The sequence below is a fragment of the Rousettus aegyptiacus genome, unplaced genomic scaffold, assembly GCF_014176215.1.
Source record: "Rousettus aegyptiacus isolate mRouAeg1 unplaced genomic scaffold, mRouAeg1.p scaffold_m13_p_5, whole genome shotgun sequence".
Classification (NCBI taxonomy): domain Eukaryota; kingdom Metazoa; phylum Chordata; class Mammalia; order Chiroptera; family Pteropodidae; genus Rousettus; species Rousettus aegyptiacus.
In genome coordinates, this window is record NW_023416308.1 from 56579960 (window position 1) to 56599114 (window position 19155).

General features: G+C 31.9%; 1 protein-coding gene across 4 annotated transcripts in view; it reads right to left on the reverse strand.

The window, feature by feature from the left end:
• Window positions 1-19155, reverse strand: part of CNTN5 (contactin 5) — a 1096099-nt gene that overhangs the window by 118621 nt on the left and 958323 nt on the right. For all 4 annotated transcript variants that reach the window (XM_016134020.2, XM_016134019.2, XM_016134021.2 and 1 more), the window contains 2 exons: window positions 13568-13695; window positions 11135-11310 (listed from right to left, as the gene is read on the reverse strand). In XM_016134020.2, the coding sequence (XP_015989506.2) occupies window positions 11135-11310; window positions 13568-13695 (304 nt within the window). The remainder of the gene's footprint in view (window positions 1-11134; window positions 11311-13567; window positions 13696-19155) is intronic.

Consider the following 19155-nt stretch of genomic DNA (forward strand, 5'->3'; position numbering starts at 1 on the left):
CAGAAAGAGGAATGGAAAAATAAAAGAATTTCAAAGACGTCTTGAAAATAATGACCTCTCAAAAACCTAACTCTTTGAAAATCACTTTGAGAAATAATATAGAAGTCAGACTAAAACACAATACTTACATATAAATAGTATTTCAAAATGTAAAACTGAACCATGTTTGCTTATAAAAGTCCTAAACCTTATATGGTATTAGAGAATGAGGACAGTCTTTTGTTTACCAAGGCTTTCAAAAACTAAAAGGAATAATCTTCTTTTATATATTATTCCTTCAAAGTATAAATTCTAGTATTAAGGGCCTTATTATACTATGCATTTCATCATTCTGTAGGTTAAATTTATCCCCTGGACACACAGATATATGTGTAGGGCATTCTTTTTAAAATAACAGGAAACCAATAAAATATACCAGCATTACTTCAACATAATTAGAAACCGCCGTCTATTTTTATTTTATGAAAAACTCCTATGACTAGCAATTAGAGAAAGCAATTATTTTTAGCACAATACCGAAAATATTTAAATTTTACGTGAAGCAAAATGAATAAAGCTATTGGTCACTGACATTCTCCATTATTATAATAGAAATGAGAAACTTTCCTTGGTCAACAACAAATAAGAAAAAGCTATTTATATATGATAGTAAACATCTGTTTCTCAGTGGTTTATTCTAAATGGCTAGTTTTTATTTCATATGCTCTTACCTTCACCTATTCCTTTAGCAACTCTACAAATATTTATTTAGTTGTTAATGTGTATCAGATATTGTGTTGAGTTCAGAAAATAAACATGTTCTTAACTTCTGGAAATGAGAAGATGAGGAAGAATCAAGAAACATTTATAATAGAATTTGATACTTGCTCTGGGGGAGGTATGGGGAAGGCATAATGGAAGCGCTGAGAGCACTGCAGGCGAGGAAAAGGACAAAATCTGAAGCACGACCAGCTATCTGACTTTCGAATACTGGATTTTGGGGGCCAAAAACTCAGATGAAACCAACGATGCTGCAAACGACATACTGAATAAAAACAGATATGATTTTAAACGTCTCAGAAGTGGAAACTGAATATTTTCTTCGAAAGAACAGTTGAGACTTGTATTCTATATGTTTTACCTCACTTTCAGCAATAAAAGTAATGTAACATTGCACCTCATATCTATGTTGAGAACATCTTAAAAAAAATTTAAAAGGGAAGTTGATAAAAAAGGGATTAACATACTATAAAATGACCATAATAGCAGCCTGAGAGAGTGAGCTTTAGTTAATGGGAAAACACCCGTAGAACATCGGAAGTGGCAAGCGTAGTAGGACGCTTTAACATGCTCTTCTTGTTAGTTATATAAATGTCTAACCACTGTACTGTACAACTGAAACTAGTATGAAATAATATTGAATGTCAACACTAATTGAAAAATAAAAATTGAAAAAAAGGTTTTTCAACTCATGCTTAGTAACTTTTGTGGGAGGATCTTTAAAAACAATTTGGTGATTTGATGTTACAGAAAACATGATTTTAGTGTTTTAATAGTGATCAAGTAAAGGTAAGGTAAAAATAAAAATAGGCTGTCTATCTAAAGATGTGAGACAACAGAGAAGAAACACAATTTCTTTATGTCTTCGATTTTCAAAATGCCACAGAGAAGAATTACAGGTAGTTTTAATTCTTTCTATTTTTGCTTTGAAACATCAAACTAGAATTGGAATATTATTCACAGCAATGAAGTTTAACCTCCAAGAAGCCTAAATGGTAATGGGGCCTGTGTCATAAATGTGCCTGTGTTGCTCCAAACCTCAGTGAGGCCCTTACCCCTCTTCCTTCCCATGGCCCTTTTTTTCATTTGTAGATAATTTGCCTGACTCACATGTTGTTGTTCTAGTTAAAAGAAACAATACATATGAGAGAGAAAGGGCAAAAGTTCTCTTCATGATGTAAATTCTATTTATATATTTTAGTCTAGGTCTTAATCAGATAATAAAACTTTCAAATTTATTCTGAAGTGATTAAGTAGATGTTGAAGAGTCAGGTTTGTAGGGCTGCCTTTAAAATATATATATAACAGGGGCAAAGGGGAAGGAGACTGCTCATCATATAAAATTTATAAATATTAGAAAAAAAGAACTTGTATAATATAAATGTAACCAATTAATTATAGTATAAACTTCATAGGTGTGAATGATTTTGATGAACATATGAAAATCTTACCAGCAATGAGAATAATTCACCCACAAATTCTATAATGGGTAAAGAATATTTACATTATTCACAAGATGATGTAATTAACATTAAATGAAACAAGTGGGAAATTTTAAATATTACCTCTCTCAATATTTCTAAATATGCTCTATGTTTAATAAAAGAAATTGAGAGACAGTGTTGTATTAGGATTCAGAACTAATTTGAATAATAACTCTTCTATACAACAATTATTTACATTTGGGAATGTTGTTTATCTTTCTGAATTTCTCTTTCTTCTGTCAAAAGCAAAACCCCTAAACAAAACCCTAAATTAATTCCTATATCATAAGGTATTTGTGGGAAATAAATAAAATAACATTTGAAAAGTTTAGCACATTGCTATATATCTAGGAGGCATTCAATGGATGAGAACAATTATTATTTTTTAACATTACTTATACCTGTTTCCAGTGCTTTCTCAGTGATGGCATTTGACATTAGGACGGTCTTAGGTCAGGGTTTCAGAGAAACAGTTTGAGATGGAAACTCCATTGAGATGGAGACTCCACTGAGAAATGCTATTGAGATCAACAGTTGTGGGGAGAATGAAGAAAGTGGAATTGAGAATAGGATATGTTTAACTCTGATGCAATCATAACAAAGGCCTCAGCTTATCCCATAAGAAACTCTAGAGCTAAGATGGCCCCCTAGAAATGTCTCACTTTGAGGCAAGAGACTCAGCCTTTATAACCATCTCCATGCATTCATTATCCCTACCCTTAGGCACAGGCTGGGGGGAAGGTATAATTTGGGCCAGACAACTCTCTCTGGCTGATGGCAATTCCCAGAGATGGACTCAGCTGAGAGCCGTCAGCTACCAATACTCTCAGTGGTTTGAGACAGGAGTGCCTTATTCTTGAAAGGGGAATCTGGGCAATACACTGTGGTATCTACTACAATGGTGTATGATGTCCCCAGTTAAAACTGACACAATTTGTTATCTTTCCTAATTCAATTCATTTGAACAGGCCTACAAATCAATTAAAATAATGAAAGGGAGAGGCATGCAGGAAAACAAAAGGAAGACAGAGGTTTTATAACAAATTATCAAGATTTGAATCGAAGCCTCTTAAGAAAAAACAGCAAACATTGATTGTAGGCAAAACTGGAATATTGAGACAAAATTATAAGTATTCAGCTCTGAAAATAATTTATATACTCATTTCAGTAACAATTTGAACATTTGATACATGTAGAAAGTTACACTTTTATAATTTAAAGAGTGGGCTTAATATTATGGATTTATTTATTTATTCATTCTAAACTGTTTAGAACATATATAATTTATAAAAACTTTTGCTTTCTTGTTAAAATAAGTCTTTGTCAGATGGGGAAGAGGAAGCAGTTCTAGAGTCAAGTTCCACTGATTATTCTTCAGTGTACAGTGGCAGAATAATTAATAGAAATTTAGAGTAATAATGAAAAAATACAATAGAAATTCTGAACTGAAACTCATGATATTTGGAGTATTATTTTACATAAAAATACTTATTAGAAGTTTGTTATACATCTTAGAAAGACTAATAGGTCTAAGTAAGTAATTTACTATTGAAAATAACTCAGGTTAGAATTTAGTTTAATAAAAATAATTGAAACAAATCAAACAGACTTCATAGTCAAGGTTGAAAATAATAACAATGGTTGCAAAAATGTACTGGGGCCTACCAATGGTCATATTTCCAAAGACACAGGAATTTCATTACAGATTAAATTCATCCTTTGGTTAGGTTAAAAACAACACAAAGAGAATGTAGTATTACAGAAATCCAGTCTGAATATATATATATATATATATATATATATATATATATATATATATATGTATATATATATACACACACACACACACACACACACACGAATATATAAATATACATACATATATGAATTAAAGGAAAAACAATTTTTGAGAAAAATAAAACTTCCAAAAGGAAAAATATATGGAGTCCTAGACCTTATGCACTTCTTAATTTCTGGAGTTTACACTCTAAGAAAACAAATTCTACTAAGAGGTAAGGAGTGTTTCCTATTTCTTATTCTCAACTTTTCCCAAGCTAATAATCTGAAATATCCAGTTGGCTCTGATGAGAATCTCTGGGAAGCATCATTCTTTGATATATTCTTTATCCCCACAGAGATCACAGAACATAGGCTACTGATCTGATTTTTCTCAGCATAGCTTACACTAAAATTATCATTATCAAGAAGCTTTATTTTCTCTCTAAATCAATCAGTCAAATGATCAATCAACAAATCAACCAACCAAACATGCAGTTTTGTACTACAAAACATTTCAGAGAAAATAGTAACTTTCATATCACCCATAATGCTATGTATCCCTACCATAATACCATATCTAGAAGGTTTCTTTTGGTAGATTCTATGAACAAAGGGAGGCCTGTGTGACTTGGATGGTTAAGTCTATCTTTTCATATGTGATAACTCTGGAGGTATCACTTGATTATTACTACATCTGACAAACTACAAAAAGTGAAGAGGGACAATTAGAGTAAAAACGAAGGTGGATAATCAACATGGGGCTATTATCCAACTGTGATCCTGAAGGTATGATGGTCCACAGACTACTCAGATAACATCCCCGGAAATTAAAAAGGGATCTTCCAATAACAGACTGTCTCAGATGTCATCTAAGGCAGTCGCCTTTCATTCAGTTCCAAACCATACTAAAGTGAACATCCAATTTTATGTAAAAAGTTAAAAAGCAAGGAAATAAACTATTTTATAATAGGTTTTAACATAATTTTATGCGGCATTTATATTAAACCTCTAAAATAATGCAATAGTTGGCTAAACTGAGAAAACGCTTTATGTCAAGTTTTTATTTTTTGTACTTAATAAATATTGACTGAGTGGATATTTTATGGATGTCTGCAGTGCAAAGCGATCAAACATAAAATGCTTTTAGGGATCCCACAGTTTAGCTTATTTCATTAATATATAAAATGTTGCAGAATCACAGACAAGCAGGGAAAATGAATGTGGTACACTTCCTGGAATGGTCTGAAAATTCTAAGTCCTTGAGGGTAACCTCTTTCCTTTTTAGTCCCCAAGCTTTGGTTGGTGTTTACTCCATTATTGAATACCATTAAAAAGACAAAATGACTTCTTTTGTTAAATTAGGTTGAAGACTGGAGAGAACTGTTATAAAGCAAGCATGTGACAGTCAAAAAATTACAGCAGAGAAGAGGAAGTTGGTGGATTGCCCGGTTGCCAGGATTCAGAGCAAGACAGAGATCCAGGAGGCATGAAGTCAAGTGGTGATAAAGAACAAGAGCTTTGCCAGTCAGGGAGAGGGTAAGGCTCAGAGTCTAGGAGGCCATATTACTTGACAGTGTGAAAATATTAATGAGTAAAATGAGCCTAAGAGAATGTGTGCCTCTGTTAGATATATCTGCCCTTTTGTATGCGTCCTGATTAGTTATGAAATACTTTCAAGACTCGTATCTGCTAATATGATGAAGAGGATGGAACAAAAGCTCACAAAGTCCTCAAAACTTTGTGCCTTAGTAAACCCTGGCAGTGTATCCAGTGATTTTATTCATTTTAAAAACATTAACATTTATCCACCAGGAAAGAGAATGGTGCTAGTTGAACACTTAGTCATCTGTTCTAAGACTTTTACTCTTTAGGAAATAGATGCTAACTCCCAAGACAGTAAACTAGTGGTAGAAGTAACTATATTAGGAAGACTGACACAGGTTAGAACTGTTCAGCTAATGTAAAATCCTCAAAGTATTAAAGAGTCTATATTCTGGCCCTTTTTATCTACCTAACACTGCTCAAAAACCAGGGATATGAATCAGATCTGTTCCTGTATGGTTCCCATGCTTGGTATACAGAGTATCACAATTACTTCTACTTTCCAACTTCCTGACATTCAGATCTTGTTGGCAATGGAACGTACTGCTTCAGAGGAGTGAGTTTCTCATCACTACAAGTGTTGCAGCAGACACTCATGATACTGATGGAGAATCCATATATCAATTTCAGACAAACTCAATAATCTCCAAGATCCCTCACAACCCTCAGATACAATGTCTTTACAAATTTTAGGTTGTCTTTCTTTTTATTCTTTTCCTATCCTAATGCCACCTACTCTCTGAGGTCTAGGTAAAGTTGCACATTTTCCCCAAATTATAGTACTCCCTGTGATAGTTATGAGAAATTGATGAGCTAGTACACAACGATTTTTAGCCGAGTAGTTTGTATACACTATGTGCTCAATTAAGTCCTTTCCCTGCTTTCCTCCATGATGATAATAATACACATTAATTTCTTTTCTGGCCTTCAACAATATTTAGCTGCAATAAAATTTAGTAATTGTTTTTATGGTAATATTTTTCTTGAAATACTTAATATTCTATGTCATCTTTAAATTTATTAAAAATTAGAACCAAATCTTCCTTTTATTTTTATTTCCTGTAGCTTATAAACAAGGGCTGAACACATGGACAATGCATATGGAGAAAAAAATCTTTATAAAGGATAATTAACATAATGCAGTTTAAAAATCACACTGTATCTAATATTGTTACCCCATTTTAGTATTTATGTGGCCTGAAAAAGTCTGATGCTTCAAGTTCTTTATTAAAAAATGGGGTCAAATATCCCCACCTTGCCTTCCTAAGCACACTGTTATAGCCAGATAATTGGATAAATATGAAGGACCATCCAAATAATGCATTTTGATTTGGTTGCCCATTTAGTTGTAATTCAGCATGTTTGGAGAGTTCGCAATGGAAAAGGCAGTTCTTAAGCTGACCATCTTGATGACAACTTTTTGATTTTTTTTCTCTGCCTAAAAAAGAGAGTAAATTGCAGGCTACCTTAATATTTAGCACAACTGTTCTTCATGCATTATAAGGATTAAAACTAGCTTTCATCTCAAATAAATAATTAGGAATTTCAAGTCTCTGGAAAACAATGTATCACCACAGTCCTCCATTAAGTCTGTGGCTTTGGTCATGGTGCTATTCAGACATCCTGAGAGTATTAAAAGGTTCTCAAAGACCTCTGACTGACATAAACAATTGTGTCAAAACATGATTTAAATGCTTTATTTGATAACAGGATGATTACTTAGGGCCAAAGCTTACCTCCTCATTGTAATCTCTGCTCAGTCAGTCTAGAGTGAATGTTCAATCCCTGCTCCACACAGCTGTCGGACTTATCTTCCAAAAACCAAATTTAATCACATCACTCCCTACTGAATTCAAAATACAACCCCAATTCTACAGCTTGGAAATCAGTGTCTTTTGCTTTTTTAATGAGGCCTCTGCTACTTCCCTTTAAATTTATTCGACAAATATAGACTTATTGTCCACTCTGCGCCCTCACTGTGCTGTCAGGGTCAGTGGTCCCTCACTGTTTGTGAAACATGCTGCTCTTCTATCTTTGCTTCACTTGCTCACTCTGTTTGAAATGTAATTTCTTCTCCTAGGCACCTGGTAAAATCCTGCCTACCCAAGTCCAGTTCAAATAGCAACTCTCCTGCCAGCTGTATGCACAGAGTTCCTGGTGACGGCACTGTTACAGCAGATTACAGCATACCCTGCTGTCTCTCCCCTTGAATTGTGGTTTCTTAGCAGTGAAGGGTCATCCATGCCTTTTACTTTGGATCCTCCACAGCACTTAGCTTATAGACCGAATTGAAATAAAAATCTTAAGACTAGCCCCATTAATTTGCCACCTTCAGTTAATTCATATCACTGCCAAAAGGTGATTTTGGTGAACTGGATCAAACGTTTATAGATTTTATATTGCAAAGACCCTTTTACATAGCGGCTTTATTAATGGACTCATTTCAAATCAGTCATATTGTTGGGTTTGTAAAACATGGCCTAAATAAAGAGGGCAAGAAAAATAGAAGCATTTTTATTATAGATGTTTCAATTTAAATTTTGAAGCAATACTTATTTTTAACATGATGCGATTATGTTTATCTATTCACTCACTTAAAATGCAGTCCAAAAGCACTATTTTATTTAACACATAACAATGTACATTGTATATAAATGTTATAAAAGCTACACATAAAAATTTGCCCAGAGCTTTATCTACAAATCAGAGGCTATGTACAAAAGACACCAGTACAACTAGTTTAAAAGTAGAAAACTTCATTAAACTATATTTTGGTATATATATATATATACATATATATATATATATACATGCACATACATACACACATACATATATATGTGTGTGTGTGTGTGTGTATACATATGTATATGCTAATTTCAACACCATTGGTATCTTCATTTATTTATTTTTTGGTCTGAAATTTGGTTGGTTCATTTGATTTGCTGTCGTGTTAATGTGCACATATACCTCTCTTTCTGCTCTGATGCATCCCCATGCAATCATCCACTGGTGGGTTAGCCCCAAGGCAGTTAATTTAGAGAGCACTCCAATCAAAGGTACGCTATTCCTTCTTAAGTCTCTGAATTCTGTTTGGCTTTCCTAACCTGCTGGACCAGTCTAGGCCTCTACGATCTCTTCAATGGCTCTCCTTCGAAACTCAGAGCAGGCCACAGACTACCCCACTTTGGCTCTCTTCTGAGCCCTGCCAGTCTTCAACTGGCTTCTAAACAACAGGTATCCACAAGTCCCGAGGCTTTCCCAAATCTCCCTTCTATATAACCCTTTCATTCCTTTTCCTAAAACATAATATTTCTCAGACATATTAATTCACAAGGAGAAGGGCAGGAAGAGGATAGAATTCTTTTATTGTTTTCTTTCTGCCTTTTCAATGTCATAAAATGGAATTCCCTCTAATCTATGCCCCTGAAGCTATTCAGGACTCAATCAATGTTTGAGGAAATTGGGAGAAAAGGGATAGATCATTTATTTTACGCCTTGCATTTTTAAAGCTTCCAATTTTTAAAGTACATATATACTTCTATTAAGTATTCCGAATATACTAAAAACGGTAACTCTTACATTACCTTAAACCTAAATATTTTCTCACTTATTAATATGATAATTTGTTTTACTCTCCTTTTCTATAGTTTATTATCACTGTCTATAATCCAGAGCCTACTTTTGACATGGCTTGTAACAACATGGGTTAATAGGGAGTAAGAAGTCAATTTTGTACTACTCCAGGGCAAGAACAACAAGTATGTAAAGAATATAGCAAGTACTGCTAACTGCCGACCTTATGAAAGAAATTAAAGATATTTACTAATACAAAGGAATGATATCAAATTAAAGTGGTACTGTCTAAGAGACAAAAAACAAGAATTCATATAATTTGACCAGAACCATTACTTTCTATATTGGTATTTTAAAATAAAGAGGGGGTATGCTTATATAAATAAAAAACAATATTCATTTTATATATATATTTATATGTATGATCGCACTATCTGAATGTTTACAGATAATTCTGAGAAGATATATTTTTGATGATAAATTATTTTGTTTTCAGTGTAATATTTTTCTGGTTCTGTTTTTTGACATTAATGCCATAAAATACATTCACAATTTTGAAGGAATTATTAATCCAAGGTAAAGGAAATTGAAAAGTCACGAGTTAGAGGAAAATTAGTTTAACAGGACCTAAATATTTTGTATGTAACCATTAATAATTAAAATAAACTTATTTAATATGATGTGAAAAATGTAGTTGGTAATTATTTCTTATTTATATATCTCTCCCATAAAATGGAAAGTAAATTAGGATGAAAGGAATAATTTAAAGAAAATATTTAATTTTGGTTACATTGACAAATGTAACAAAGAGAGCTCATATTTACTCTTCTAATATAAATTTATCAAATTCTAGTGTGAGAAGGGATCTTAGAAATTATCTGGTCCAACTTGTTCACTTTACTTCTCTATGAGATTAATGCCCAGGCAAGGCAAGAAACTGGGTTTTTGATACACGGTTGATTAGGGATTAAACTGGAAATTGATCCACAAAATTCTCTACTTTGGGTCTAGGACTTTTTTCACTGTATCACATTACCCTTATCATAAAAATCAAAATTCAATTCTGTTTAATATGTTTAGGCTCATCATAGCTGTGGTTTTCCAGTGTTTTCCAAAGTGTTTAGAGAAAAATAAAATGATATTGGTAAGCATGTGGCAGCATTTTAAATTGAATTTGTGGGCATCAACTGTATTCGGATCCATCTCTTTAGCTAACAGAGAAGGGATATAGCAGGTAAAATATCTCTGTCACCCTAATTCCATCCGGCTTTCTCTCTCTCTCTTCTGTCTTAAATAAAACCGTACAGGGGAAGGAGGTGTTTTTTCACTTCTTTAATGAGTTAGATACTTGATGATTCTATAAAATTTGGTTCAAAAGATTTCTCATTCCATTTAATTGATTGCTGCATAGCTATGTAAAATAAAAGAAGATATTACAAAGAAAAGATTAGGCGGGCAAGAGATAAGTATGTCTGTGGATGTTTATCTAAGGCTAATGCGCACTTTTAACTACAGGTTGCAGAAATTTAAAAATCTCCAATAATTATTATTTCTTGAGGAGTAGGTGAGCCAGGTTATTTTATTTATTTATTGTATCATAATTATTGTTAATAATACTTTATCACTTAGCCACTTTATGTAGCAACATAACTTTGAGAAGTAATGTGTAAATATTAACAATATTATTTGAGTAAATAGAAGTGCCAAAGTAGCCAGATTTGCATAATAAAGTATTCCTAATTTTTTACTGGGAGTTTTAAAATAATTATTTCTTTCAGTCCGACATAACAAAATAATGAAAGAAAGTAACCATTTAAATCAAATTGATTTGTTTTCCTATTTTTCCTTAACATTTCATAGATAAGAAGTTTTTACATTTGAGTATATATTTCTAAAGTTATTATTACTCAAAAAATAAAAGTGTATTAACTTACGGCCCTGATGCTTTCAAAATGTCCACCTTCTTTCTCGAAATCAATAGGCTGTCCTTTTAGTGTCCAGTAGAAAGTGACATCCAAACTGGAATCGTGAATTGCTTTGCAATTAAGAACAATGCTTTCTCCCACAGTTAACTCTGTTCTTTTAGGAGTAAGTTCTATTCTTGTAGGTTCTATAGAAATAAAAATGCATTAATTAACATAATGAACACGTATTATTTCTCTGCATTCTATATTTTAAATAAAGAGAAAAAACAGCAAGGAATCTATGCGATACAGTTGCTTCAGATACACATCCTTAAGTAAACATATTAATTGAAATATTACATTTGGCATGCTAGGGCACTTTACTATGCTTCTGTAGGGAAATGATGATTTAAAAGTTCCTGTTCCTATTAAGAAATCAACTTGGACCAAAAAAAAAAAAAAAAAAAGGAAAGAAATAAAGATGAGAGACTATGTAACTAGACACAGCATTTGACATTCTGGAAGGAGAAAAATTAGACAAAAAAAGCCACAGCCTTCCTGTCCACCTTCATGAATCATCAAATGTAAATAAAAGGATTTTTACAATAAAAAATGCTCCATATCTAAGGAGAAAAAATTCACGTGAGTTTCTCTTCTTTAAAGGTTGTAGGAAGCACTTCTCTTCAAATAGCTATGTTAACAGAGGTAAAAATATACTATTACTATAAAATCTTGTATTTGCTTTCACTCTACAATCTCTCTTAACAATGGATAAGAAGTAAAAAAGGGACCTCTGGCTGATTATAAAATATCACTTTTGATAGGTTGTAAATGTTTTAATTGAGATCTGAAAAGAAAGACAAAATATTGAATGAAAATGTTTCTGAGAAAAAAATGTTTAATTATTTAGTGATTTAATTAAATAAATACACATATACAAGGTTTAGAGCAGCTATGAACTATTAAAGGCTAATATAAGCTGTACGATTATTTGTACAGTATCTGTTATTTCAGATCATGATCAAATAACTGAAATATGATGTGCTATTTTGAATAAAGTAAGAAAATGAGGGAGACAGGATTTTGATTTTGTCTTTCTTTTTAAGTAGATTTCTGATTGTAGATATCTCAAGAAGACTGATACAAATAATTAAAAATTAGCCCAATTTTTCTATTCTAGCTCTGCTGTTGGCAATAGTGTAATCTGATGAAGTATCATTCTTAACCACATCCTTCTAAGTAGTCATTAAGAGGACAATGCAATACCAGGAAAAAAAAAATACACTGTAAATGTTAATATTTTAGAAATCAGGTATTCTGTGTGGGAGTCTTAGTTCTGTGTTCATTTGAGAACACAGATAATCATATAATAAATACTGTAGTTTAAACTTTGTAAGAATTAGAATATTTCAAGTAAGTAAATATTCCATTTATCTTGTGATTAACAGAAAACATTGTGTTATTATATAAAAAAATGACTCTGGATCCAGCAGCGCCTCATTATGAAAAAGATTGTTTAGCACACAGAAGGTATAAAACACAGACTGGAAGTAGAAGATTGAGCTAGAGTCCTGTAATGCATACTATAAATGAAGACATTTTTAAAATTACGTTCCTTCCATTGATGTTTTCCTCTTCTCTAAAATATCAGAGTGCTGTCTATTTTAATTACTTTTCTATTTCTATAGAAAGAAAATTAACAATTTTTATATTTTATACGGCCAAAGTATGATTCATTATATAATATATGCATGAATAGAAAAAAAAATAAGGATATAGTCAGTTATGAAAAATATTCCTTTGCCAATTGAAGAGACTACCTAAGATGTGAGATTTTCTTAGTACTAAACACTGACATAATAGTCAGTCTCAAAAGAAGGTTCTAGGCTTGAAATCTAATTCACTTTAGAAACAAAACTAACAGAAACATTGAAGCGTCAGTATCTATAATATTAAAAGATGACATAAAAAATTCCATTACTGCAAACATCAAAGAGCAGCTCTAGCATTAGTTTACTGGATGCACACTCCAACACCTCACATTCATGTCCTGCTGCTGCTGTTCCTTTCTGCTCCAAATTCCACATTAAAGTGGTAATAAAGGAATATTGCTGATAAACACTAAAATTAACTTTAGTAGAGAAAAAATACTTTTATACTGTTGGCATACTTTTAAATTTTGAGATATTGACTAAAACTCCAGAAAGTTTTCTTTATCCTCTCACATATTTTGTTCAAAGAAAAATATTTAAATTTCTACCAACAAGGTATTTCTTTCTTTATGGTGCCCTAAATAATGGAAAGGGACAATTTGGTTGTGTTAGTTCTATTTTTACAATGTATTTCATCAACAGAAGCATGCACACACATATGTGCAAACACATATACATGCATATTACATTTATCCACTTTCTGATAAGGCCATGAAACTATGCTTATGAAATATTAGACACATTTTCTTACCTTTTACAGATACTGAAGCTATGATTTCAGCAGAACCAAAGATATTTTCCCCTTGGCAAACGTACTTTCCCTCATCTGATTTAGAAGCATTTAGGATCCGCAGACTCCCGTCTGGAAGAATAGCTATTCTGAAAATTATTTAAAAAGGTTTTTTTTCTTGTTTTACTGCATATCAGCTAAGTGGTAAGAAAATCTGATAAAGTCTGAAACTACTTTCAAGGTAATAATAAAATAAAGGACTGTTGTGAAACATGCAATGATAGTACAAATGTTTTATCCCTCAAGAAATTATATAAAAAACTCACTTAATATCTTCTCATATTTAAAAGGGTTAGGGAGTTACATGTTTTTCTTTTGAAAGTTAACTCTAAAACTTTTGGAAAAAAGGTGACCTTGAATTTGGTTATTAAAATTTATACTATAATATCACCCAGCAATATTTTAATATTAAGCTTAGGTATTCGCCTCCAAAGAGTAAAACCAAGACTGACCTCAAAAATCAAATATAAAAAGAAAGCATAAAAACATAAAGGAGGACAAGTACAGAACACAAAATTAACTGTAATATACAGCCAAGAGATGATTTATGGTAGTTTCTCTACAATGCCACTTGTGCAGCAAGGGTATGAAATTGAAAGCTGATACCTGATACCTGGGCTGCTCGCACTGCACTTTTTAAACATAGAAACATGATATCTGAGTTTGCATTTCAGCTCATTTGGAGACCTTTGTTAAAAGCAGACGTTGAGTCTTATATGAAAGTAAAAAATTACAGTATTATTAAACAATTTTAGAAGTTTAGTGAAAATAAGTTTGATATTTAAGACGATCATATTCTCCTGTGTAGTTATCATTCCAGAAGCATATAGATTTAAACTAAATTAGTACTTTTGTCCTTTTCTCTTTTCTAACCTCCTAAAATATATAACTCAATATTTCACTGGTATATCAATCTAGTCAAGTGGCTGTTGTAGTTTTATTTGATATGCAATTGGAGTCTGAACCGACTTCTTCGGGAAAGAGGAAGTAACAGACTGTACTGCTTTTGGTAAGAACCAGTGATCCCAATGAACTTAAAATCCTAAAATTGGATCCTCCTAGTCCTGAAAACAATGATTTATTAAAGCAATGTGATAATATTAAACTCTTTACAATACAAGAATGGCTGAATATGAATATTGTGTATTCAATCTTGCTGATCACCCAGAACTGAGAGTTATTGAGATTATTGAACTTTATAACAATTGGATTAGATTCTAGCCTGCCAAATATTGCTTATGAATTTACTTATATATTGTCACCAATAAAGGTACCAATTTAAAAATATCACATTACAACATTGTTTCCAAAATAGATCAAACTTGATTTACAACATATAAGAATGGAGACAAATTTAGAAGCAAGGCAAACTAGAAATAGAGAATTTGATTTTGTAGTTTGTCTAGAAGGGATGCTAACTTTAGATATATGGGAAAAAAGACAGTGACCTCAAAAGATATATAATTCATTCAAGAGAACCAATGAAAAATTACATTTATTTATTTAAATAGTGCTCAGTTTCTATAAAAATGGAATATAATTAATTTATTCCATTTCAATCCCCGAAACACAATACTACAAAAAAGACATATTTAAAAGCAAACATTACACATTTTTTTAAACAAATGAGTATCTTGTGAGAATAACAAACTTTACTGAGATTTAGCTAAAAGACTATAATTTGTACAAACTGTAAATAAAATATCTTGAAAATATCTGGATTTTACTGACTGTTATAAATTCTAATCCAGTAGGTGGGAAATTTGGCTTAAAAGTTCACCTCCTTTAAAGAAATAAATGTATCTTAGATACTGGCAGTATTGCAGCTCTTGATTTAAGATAAGTCCTTTCTCACTGACAGCAGGCAATATATTATATTCTCCTTTTACAGATAGTTTATGAACACTCCTGTATTTTAGGCCACTGATACTCCAGGGGATGAGGAATTTTAAATACCATGATGTTTTTTATCTGTCAAGTGGCAGTGTCATTTAATCAAAAGCCTGTCTGCTGATTTATATGCCACATCTTTATCAGATAAGCTGATATTTTTAACTTAGATAAGAAAAAATAGACAATGAATGTGATGCACATTATAATGTCTGGCTATTGCATACATAACCACTAGATAATTTAATATCGAATAAATATTTATATACAATTTTCCACCTCCACCTATCTTCTTTCCCTTTTCTATTATTATCATGTAATTGCTACATTTGTAATTTTCAGATTTGGGTATTAATTCTGCTGAGACATCCTGGAACTCTGAATAGGGTGATAAGGGAGTGGTGAGGTAAAGGTCTGTTGGGGTAGGGAAATATCTTAGAAATGCAAACAAGCATTCTAGCATTCAGTATCAAGTCATGCTTAGTATATTTTTCCAGTCTCTTAATTTCTCCATTGAGTTTCTTTCTAGACCTGGAGATATCCTGAGTCTAACCTTGTACTTAATCAGTGGATCTCTGCCTTGCTAAATTGCTCAGTACCATAGACTCCTAGGATGGCACTGTGTTTAGCCCTATCTTACAAGGAGCTGACTTCTTGATGCCTGTTCTTATTTCTGAATTTCAGGATCATTTTCTGGACCTTCCATTTCCATGTTTTCCAGGTTTGGCTTACATGTCAGACACCACACAACATAGTTTAGAACTTTCCAAGTATATTACTTGTCTGGGTGGGGGAGCACCTATTTACCTCCTGCCTCATTATTTAGAGATCATGCTCCGACTTTCAGACTTTCTGGTATTATTATAGTATAGTGGGTATCATATCACAGAATCATTAATCATTAAGACTACCTGCTTTAAAGACAGAAAGGGCTAGGTTCAAATCATTGTCATTGCTTAATATGTATACGATCTTAAGCAAAGTTACTTAACCTCTTTCCTTATAAGTAAAACTACCATATCTAACTAGATTTTTTAAGTATTAACTAGATAATATATATAAATTATTATACTTTAGTAGTATGTAACAGATATTAATTGAAAATTTACTCGAAAATATATATAAAATCTGTGGCAAATTTTAAAAAGGAAAAAGTAGAGTATGCTAGGGAAAGCTTTGAATATAAAAACCTCAACTATTTAGGGTGTTCTACAAGTCTAATGGGGGAATAATATTTGAGCTGAGAACTGAGGATTGAGGGAGAGTGAACTAGGCAAAATGTAGGAAAGCAGAGGGAATAAAATTTACAAAGGCCATGAAATGAGGTGGACAACAAAACCTTGAAAATCCAAACGGCCAATTATGATGGCAGCATATAAAGGCAGGGCAGAGACTGGCACAACATGAGACAAGATGTAGACATGGTGCAAGATCATGCAGGACCTAGTATACTATGGAAAACGTCTTGTTGTTATTCTAAGGGTAATGGATTCTATTTTTTTTTTTCACAGCTTTACTGATGTATGATAGGCATATCATAAACTCACATTTAAAGCATATACTTTGTAAAGTTTTCACATGTGGATATAGTCATGAAACCATTACCACAATCAAGACAGTCAACATATACATCACACCCAAAGTGTCTGTGTTCCTTTGTATTCTCTTATCCTAACCCATTCTCACCCTGCCCTTATCACTAGGCAACTACTGATCTGCTTTCTGTCACGATGGTAAGTTTACACTTTTAAAGAATTTTAAATAAATGGAATTATAATATTACATGTATATATTATATATACATTATATATATGTATGTATACATTATATATACATATATATGTATATATGAATATATATATTCCTTTTTGTTTAGCTTCATTCAGCATAATTAAGTTGTGATTCATCCATGCATTATTTATTAATAATACATTTCTTTTTATTGCTGAATTGGTATTTTATTGTGTGAATATACCACAACTAGTTTATCCATTCACCTTTGGGTGAATATTTGGGTTATTTGAGCTTGGGGATATTACAAATAAAGCTGCTATAAACATTTGTGACAAGTTCTTTTATGGTTATTTGCTTTTATTTCTTTTTGATAAATTCTTAGGACTATAATGATTTTATCATCTGATTTATATTTAATGTTTAACTTTTTAAGAAGCTACTGTATTGTTTCCAGGTGGTTGCACTACTTTACATTCCTAGCAGAATTATATGAGAGTTCTTACAACACTTGATATGGTCAGTCTTTTTAGTTTTAGCTATTACAATACGTAGGTACTAGAATCTCATGGCGGTTTTAAATTGCATTTCCCTATTAACTAACGATGTTAAGCATCTTTTCATGTGTTTATTTCCCATCTATGTATCTTCCTTGATGAAGTTATTGTGCACTTCATCAATTTTATTTTATGTTTTGTTTTTGTTGTTGTACTAAGAAATCTTTACATAACCTAAGGTCACAAAGATTCTCCATTTTCTTTTAGAAATTTTATAGTTTTAAGTTTTATGTTTATGTCAATGATTCATTTTGAGTTATTTTTTGTTTATGCTCTGAGGTATGAATCTACCTTATTTATTTATTTTGGATATGGTTACCCAATTGTTCCAAGCTATTATTTTAAAAAGACTACCTTTTCTCAATGGCTTTTTCATCATTGTCAAAAATCAATTGGCCATAAATGTGTAAGTCAATTTCTCAACTCTCTCTTCTGTTCCATTTATCTATTAATCTATCTTCATGCCAAAACCACACTGTTTTGATTACTGTATCATTATGATCTGTCTTGAAGTCAGGTAATTTAAGATGTCCTATTTTACTCTTTTTCAGAGCTGTTTTGTCTATTCTACATTCTTCGTATTTCCATATGAATTTTAAAAGTAGCTTGTCAATTTCTAAAAAGCTTGCTGGAATTTTGATTGGGATTTCAATGAATCTGTAGGTAGATATGTGTAGAGTTAAAACAATAATGTCTTACAATATGTGTACATCATATATCTCCATTTATTTAGGTCTTTATTTTATCTATATAATATTTTGTAGGTTTTAGACATCTTTTATCAGATTTATCTATATGTTTTTTGATGCTATAGTAAAATATTTCATTGGAAAATTTTGAGATAATTATAGAGTTACATGCAGTTTTAAGAAATAATACTAAAAGATCCCCTGCATGCTTTTTTCTAGTACCCCTCAATGGTAACATTTTATAAAATTATAGCATAATACCACAATTAAATATTGATATTAATGTACTCCATTGGTTAGCTTTTGCCAGTTTTAACTTACTTATTTGTGTGTGTTTTGTGTTCTATACAATATTTTCATTTAGCATTTATGCATACATCACCACATTCAAGATACAGAACAGTTCTAACACCACAAAGATTTCTCATTTTCCCTTTTATGGGCATACTCGCCTTCATTCCACACTAATGTCATCACCCTACACTGGTTTCTAATTCCTGCCAAGCAGTAATTTGCCCTTCATTTCTAATTTTTTTTCATTTCAATATGTTATATAAGTGAAGTCTTACAAAATGAGACTTTTTGAGATTGGCCTTTTAATTCACTTATATTAATTCCCTGGAGATTCATGCAAGTCTTGTACGTCAGTAGTTTATTCCTTTTTATTGCTGAATAGTATTCC